The following is a 7725-nucleotide window of genomic DNA, read 5'->3' on the forward strand; positions in this document are numbered from 1 at the left end:
GGGGAAGGCTTAAGTGGATATTAGGAAAAACTTCTTCACCGAAAGGCTTGTCAAGCATTGGAACAGGCTGCCCAGGGAAGCGGTTGAGTCGCCATCCCTAGAGGTATTTAGAAGACACGTAGATGTGGCGCTAAGGGACGTGGTTTAGTGGTGGGCTTGACAATGCTATGTTAACGGTTGGACTCGACGATCTTAAAGGTCTTTTCCAACCTAAATGACTCTATGATTCTATTCTAAATATTGATGAGGAATGTATTCTTTGGTTTAATTAAGTAAATAGTTGAAAATACTTTCTTCTTTCTTCAGACTTAATAAATCCTATTAGAGTTGATACTTCAGTATTCCCCAGAACAGGTGGAAATAATTCCTGTAAGAGGGGAGGTAGGAAAAGTATATGTAAAAGTCCATTTCAGAAGTGTATTTTATTTCCACCATGTTTTTTTGAAAGAAGACATTGGCATAAATGGAGCAAGCATTTTTTCATTACAGAGCACTTTTTCTTTAAAAAGCCAAGTTAGAAGTGTAGCATCCTGTCCTTTCTTGAATGCTTTCGTAAGGAATCGTCTATTATTGAACTGAAGTCATGTTGCTATATTAACTGGGGAAATTAAATTGAAAATTATTAATGACATCCTTTGTTACTCTTGCTGCTGCAGAGAAAGGTAGCTCTAGTCATAACGTTTGTTTGGATAAGCTCTAGTCACGTTTGTTTGGATAATTATAACTTATATTCTCAATGCAGAATTCTTTGCTCTGAGGAAGCTTCACAGACTCTCCTTTCCTACTGAGATCCAGTTATTTGCACTGTTGGGGGACTGTGCCAATGAGTAACACTACTGTTGTTTTGGAAGACTTAACATCAGATTCGTCTTCTTGGTGTCAGTCTGAAAATATACCTCACATAAATTATAAATCTCTTAAAAAGTCAGGTAAACTTGCTCTCCGTTGAGTGACTGACTGCAAATCTTTTTGTCTTCATTACTTTCCTACTTCTTGAGACTGAGCTGTTTGTGAGAGTAGAATTATTTACACAATAGAGTGTGTTTAATCTTTAGATAATTATGCATTCAAAATGAACTAGTACTTGTTACATTTTTAGTAAAAGTATTTAGGGAATGGAAAGGGAGCTGCTGCCTTCCTTAAAGCTCCTGTAGTCCATAGCAGTCCATGGCTGCATCTATAACAATTTGCCACGTTTTGTTGTTGTTCTTTAGAGCAATAATGACATTTCACAGCATGAAGATGGAAGAAATCAACAAAATAATTCGTGACCTCTGGCGAAGCACCTACAGAGGACAAGGTACGCAATTTTTTGTAGTTTTGCCCATACATATCCATTTGATATTGAGCACTGCATACTGAAAAGTGTTTGTTCAAGATATCGAAAATCCAGGATCTGAAAATAGTTGGCACCGTTCTAAAGGCTACATCTGTTGGTCACCATTATAATCTCCTCTGTTACACATTATGTAGTTAGTTACAGGGTAAATAGAGGTAATTTTCCCTTTTCTGTGTTTTCCAAAGTTACGGTTTCCTTGAGACAGGGGAACTGCATGAGTTCATCCCTTCAATTTTGGAAAAATTAATTTCAAAGACCTATCTATTAGTGGGAGTTCTGAAGAGAATTTTTGATGGTTACTGCATATTAAACCCCTCAGCTCTGTTTAATCCTATATAAAAATATAGGATTATTATCTTATTATATAAGATTTTTGATAAGGTAAAAACTGTCTCCTTTCCATTTTCAGATATTGAATATATAGAAATTCGTTCTGATGCAGATGAGAATGTCTCAGCCTCAGATAAAAGAAGAAGTTACAATTATAGAGTAGTAATGATAAAGGGAGATACAGCACTGGATATGCGAGGAAGATGTAGTGCCGGGCAAAAGGTAATAGCATTTTTTATTACGCAGTGAAGAGGATTCTGAAAACTGACTCAGGTGAATGCAAGAAAGTAACACGTTCTGAAGTGACCGTGAAGAACAGGTGGCTCCAACTCTAATTTACAATTATGTACAACTTTCCTTCACTGTATCTGGATTTTGTTGACAGTATGCCGTAAATGATTCTGAACATCTGAACCCTATTTTGGGGTGTCAAAATCCATTGTTTCAATTGGGCACTGGTCCGAGTCCCTGCGGGAGTGAAGGGTTCAACTTCCCTCTCTCCTCAAGTTCAAATCCTCCCAGTCTCTCTTGCTAGTTACCGCTAAGATTCCCATAGCTTTAGGTCTATTGACTTGCTCCCATACTTTTTCCTTCCTGAGGGCTGGCCCTTGGTCGTCTTTTCACAGCTGCGTCTACCTCTAAGTATGATAAGACCTCTTTTTCTCCAAGTTATGCTACTCTCCCCTGCTGCTGAATATAACCTTTCAGTTCGTGTCACCAAATATCATACCATGCCATACTTTCAGGCATTGCATTCATTCTGTCCTGTCTGTGTCAGCTATCAGCTCTGCAGTCTGGCCATTCAGCTGTCTCAGTACTTTAATGACGCACACTGGCCAAGTGGCCTGATACCACACCTGCCTTGACAGTACCAGTGGTCAGAGGTTCATCGTAGTTAACCACACCTCTTTCACATATTGGGGCTTGAGAGTTGTTGTTCCCACCTGTCTGTTATGTTATGACAGCATCTAATGCTCCTCAGCAAGAGAAAAGAACCAGCCTTGTTCATCTGCCTCCAAAATCACCATCTGTACTGATTTTTTTTTTTTTTTAAGTATGGGGAAAAAAAATACTTGTAGCCATTGGACACTTGGCGTATTGGTTATACAGCTTGGGCAGCCAAAGCTACCTGCAGTATTACAGCAGGGAACTCTGCTTCTTCCTTAGATGAACCATTGCCACCAGAACAAGTGATCTTCCTAAATGCAGACATAGTAGAAAGGGACAAAAATGCAGCCAGGGCTGCTCTTATTTCTTCCCTGCTGGAACACTTTCTGCCCATCCTTCATGCCTGCTGCACTGTAAATAGAAGACCTGGAGAGCTCTCCCCGACACTTAAGGCTCTCTGTGCAAGGTGCCAGTGACAGCCTAGCCCGAGGACACTGCAATTGTATGAGGGAAATACATTCTCCTTCATCTTCTGCAGTGGGAGCTGGAGCTTTCTGGCTCCCTTTCCTCTGCAGTAGCTGAAAGGGCTATGATGGCAACAGATTTAGATCTCTTTGATCTTGAGGAAGAATTGCCATTACCTGAAGTAAAAAAACTGCCTACTTCCTTACCTCCAGAGTAGCAGTTCCCACTGTGTTGCTTACTCCAGCAGAGTTTAATTGGCAGCCAGGCCTTTTCCATGACCAGATGGTACAGACAGTAGTAGAAAATTAAATCAAGGAATGGAACAAAATGATACACTATTTTTAAGTGCATACAGCAATAGAATCATGAAAGATATTTCATGAGAAGATGAATATTGTATTGCTGCTTGAATATGAAAAATGCTGTCAAATTAATTCCCACCTGAGTGTAGATGCATACTTGGTTTTGAAAATTCCATACTAATTTTGGGGGAAATCCAAAACTTATCAAACAGCAGTATAGGCAAAAAATGTGTCCTCTCCTAAAGTAGTCTAGGATGTTACGTTAGAGTCCTATGTAAATGAGAGTGAAACTTGTTCACAGTTTCTTAGCTTATATTCTGAGAATTCTTTGATCGTGAACTGTGATGCCAGCAGTCGTGATAATTGGAAAGTATTTTTCGTAGCACAGTTTCCATCGAGTGTTCTGTCATTTTCATGAGTTCAGGAGATCTAGTAATAATATGATTAGGCATGTTAGTACAAAACTAACATGTAAGGTGGTAAATCCTACTGTCTTCAGTTTTAGTAAGTAGTCAGGAGTTCAGTAACTCAAGCTTAGCGATACGCGTACAGATTTCCAGCATCCCTGCTGCAGTAGGGTGGGGCTTGAACAGAGTGTAGGGCTAATGTTGTAGCATCTTTACGTCGGATTGGAATCCTCACTTCCAGTATCTCCTGAATTTTGAGTATTTGACTTCTCTGATATTTTTCCAACAGTACTTTGTAGAATGGATCTTTCAATTCAAACTTTAAGTTTTAACGTAGTTTTTCAGTAACTAATTAGTTATTGTCATTTTGTGAACTATCAGCACGTTGTTATGTAAACTTTAGTTATGGTTTGTAATGGCATTAAAAATAGCATGTTACGTGTAGTTCCTCTATAAACACTTCAAAGAGTGAGATTTTGGTGGTGTTTTTTTTTCCTTAGGTGCTTGCTTCTCTTATTATTCGTCTTGCTCTAGCAGAAACATTCTGTCTCAACTGTGGCATATTGGCACTAGATGAGCCTACTACCAATCTTGATCGAGAAAACATAGAGTCTCTTGCACATGCCCTGGTGGAGTAAGTGATCTGCTCTTGTGAAGCTTAAAGATGGATATTTTTCAAATGTTAATAGTAGTCGGCAGAAGTGAATTATATTTTAAGCTGGCACATCTTTGTTGGCATCTGCAAATATACATGCAAAGTTTTAGATTCATAGAATCATAGAATCATAGAATCATTGAGGTTGGAAAGGACCTCTAAGATCATCGAGTCCAACCGTCAACCCAACACCACCATGCCCACTCAGTATTCGAGGTGCGGCCTCACCAGTGCCGAGTACAGGGGCACGATCACTTCCCTATCCTTTATCTGGAAGAAGAAAAATATTTCTTAAATTTGGGATTTTTTTAGTGTGGGTAAAAAGAGTTGCTAATCTGCATTAGATTGCTTGACAGTTCATGTCATTCGTTATCAATAGTTAAATATTTTTGTACTATGTATTTACAAGTTCTATAAAACTAGAATGTGATTTAGGTAAGCATACACTAAATAATATCTCTTTGTAGGATAATAAAAAGCCGCTCACAACAGCGTAACTTTCAGCTTCTGGTGATAACTCACGATGAAGATTTTGTTGAACTTCTGGGCCGTTCTGAGTACGTCGAAACGTTCTACAGGATAAAGAAGAACATTGACCAGTGCTCTGAGATCATGAAATGCAGTGTCAGCTCCCTGGGCTCATATGTTCATTAGAATTTCAAGTAATTGCATATTATAGATTGGCTTAGCTGCCTAACTTGATAGAGCTTAAATGAAGGCATCTGCAAATATAGTTCCTTCATATCATATACTACTGAAGATTTGTAACAATTTTAGCTAGTTTGAAGCTATTAGACTTTTAAACTTCATATCTTTCTACATATTTCTGTGCCTGGGTTTGAGTCACCATGCTTTGGAAGAATTTAAATGGATACAGTGCAGTTAACTTTTAGATGTATTTTATGCTTTAAAAGTGAAAATAAAGTTGTGATGTTCTTTGTGTATGTCCTGGTGGGGAGATCCAGATGCAGATTCCTTGGAATAGCTGCAGCTCTGTCGATAGGACAGGGCTCGCTCTCCATCACTGCGTTACGGCAAGTTCAGGACCGATTGGTATCTAAGGCGTGTTCATAGCTGCTCACCTAAGTCTATGCAAAATTCAGAAGATTCAAAGAGAACTTTTACTTCTTTCTCTACAAGGTAACATTACTCTGGCTGTTCAAAGACAGAATCTTCACAAAGTATAACAGCTTTCTTTAGAATAAAGGATGGTCCCCTCTCTAACTAGACAAATGTGTGAATGGGTGACAGAAGCATATTTTAACCACGTTCTCTTTGCTTAGTGTCATTTCCCTCTCTGCTGCTTTAAGATGATGACATTTATGAGCGCTATGTCATATTCTGATTCTCCATGAGATACAATCAAGTTCTGTGGAAATGATACAAAAATGCCTTAGAGAGTTAATTTATATGGATGCTAAGCTTCACCTACACCGCTCAGAGTTCTTCCTGAAGCTCTTTTCCTTGGTACAGCAACACCCGATGGCCGTACAGAACGTAGGCCAAGGGGAACCTACCACTCAGAACAACACCAGAAAGCCAGTGGGGATGGCAGGCTTCAAAATACAAAGGACCTGATCATCACAAGTCCTGACGTTTCAGACAACATGCCTTGCCACCTCTGAAGCCACGCAAGCCCTGGGGGATGCAATTTCTGGGTCTTTTGTTTCTTCATAACCAAGTAAGGGGGCACCTCTTCTACCTTGAACTCTGGGTACTGGGTACAAGTTCACAAAGAGAAGCTGGACGTATAACTCTTTAAAGTTGTAAGCAGTGATCAGCTGAACCTCCTTGGCAGACAGCCTATGACCCAAGCTCAGTTTCAGAGGAAGAATCTGTAAATCACCATGAAAAAAAAGTTAATCTCTGTAACATCAGGACATTTGTCTTTGACAAATACGCAAATGAGGCTGAGAAGGTTGCACACTGCCTTCCTCCTCCTTCAGGATGCAGGAATCCCTTTACTTCGCAGGCATGAAGAGCAGTTTCCAAAAGCGAGCGAGAAGAGGGGTAGGAGTGCGGGCAAACCCGGCAGGTGCAGGCAGGGCCCGGGGCCGGTTAAGCACCACGGACAGAGGCAGCCCCGGGACGCGCCCCGGTGCCCGGAGGCCTTTGCCCGAGGGCAGGGCGAAGCGTGGCCCTGCCTGCCCGCGGGGGCTGTGCTCTGGCTCCTTCCTGGCTCTGCTGAGCCCCTCACCTTAAATCATCCCACCGCCGACACTGCCCACTAAAGGGTGCCGGCAACATCTGCACCAAAAAAGACGAAACCCAACGGTACCCCGGGTCTGATTCTTCGGCCTTCTCCGTGGCCAGAGGGTTAAGTGGACTTGGCAGTAGGTGCCTTAAAGGGCAATGCCAGAAACCGAGCACTTGAACTAAGGATTATTTCCACCTGAATTTTCTGAAACTGCAAGTCACTAGAGTCAGGGTGGCCCCAGTCATCGGGAAACCACTCAGAGATAAGCAAATGAATGGGACTTCCTAGCAATTACGCTCTTTCACCAATCCCCTAAAAAAGCAATTAACACCAAACTGAGGAGGGGGGGGAGGGAAGAGAAGGCAAAGGAAAATGCTGCTAACATGCATTACGTTTGCAGTTTTAAATAAGAAGCTTCACTGACTCTAGTACTACTTCCTGAAGGGGAATTTTCTTAAAGATATAATCAACAGAAAAAAAAAAGACTTTGAATTTTCAAATTTTCCTGTACTACCTGTTTATTTTAGCATGACACATACATCCCAGCTCATGAAGAATTACATTATCTTCAGAAGCAACTCCCCAACTTTTCTGAATTCTGTGCTTTTTTTTCCCCCCAAGTTAAAGCCATGGTTTGCAATTCCTCTATAAAGTAGTTTGGGCACATTTTTGCCTAAATCAGCCTTTCTCTGTTCCCCGGCTGTAAAGTTTATCCTCACGCACACACTTTGGGGATTAAACTTTTTGCCAGAACTTGGAAAAAAATACAGAAAATGTGGTGGGAAACTAACCTCTCCTATGTCAAGTGTCAGTATTAAAATGACAAAAAATAATCCACGTAATGATTTTTTTTTCCACACCTTTCATTTGAGTAATTCATAGGCTCCTCTATAGCTAACAGCTATAAAAACTAAGCTAAAGCTGGGCTAAAAAAGACCACCAGCCCCATGGTTTTGATACGGACCGGGAAACAAACAACAAAAAAAAGTGCTCTTGTGAATCAAGCGTGGGAGAAACTTTGAACACTTCCACGATCTTCTGCTGCTCATGGGCAGCACGGGGAGAGCGAGGACAGAAACGGGGCCCCCCCACACACCGCGACCGGCCGAGGAGCGGGCTTTGCCGCCGCCTCTCCCGCTGCC

General features: G+C 41.1%; 1 protein-coding gene across 1 annotated transcript in view; it reads left to right on the plus strand.

Annotated features, from left to right (window-relative positions):
• Window positions 1-5323, plus strand: part of RAD50 (RAD50 double strand break repair protein) — a 23558-nt gene extending 18235 nt beyond the window's left edge. The window contains exons 22-25 of the mRNA XM_009285940.2: window positions 1215-1300; window positions 1749-1891; window positions 4232-4365; window positions 4854-5323. Of these exons, the coding sequence (XP_009284215.1) occupies window positions 1215-1300; window positions 1749-1891; window positions 4232-4365; window positions 4854-5040 (550 nt within the window). The 3' untranslated portion in view covers window positions 5041-5323. The remainder of the gene's footprint in view (window positions 1-1214; window positions 1301-1748; window positions 1892-4231; window positions 4366-4853) is intronic.
• Window positions 5324-7725: the final 2402 nt, after the last annotated feature.

The sequence above is a fragment of the Aptenodytes forsteri genome, unplaced genomic scaffold (assembly GCF_000699145.1).
Source record: "Aptenodytes forsteri isolate BGI_AS27 unplaced genomic scaffold, ASM69914v1 Scaffold54, whole genome shotgun sequence".
NCBI classification, from domain to species: domain Eukaryota; kingdom Metazoa; phylum Chordata; class Aves; order Sphenisciformes; family Spheniscidae; genus Aptenodytes; species Aptenodytes forsteri.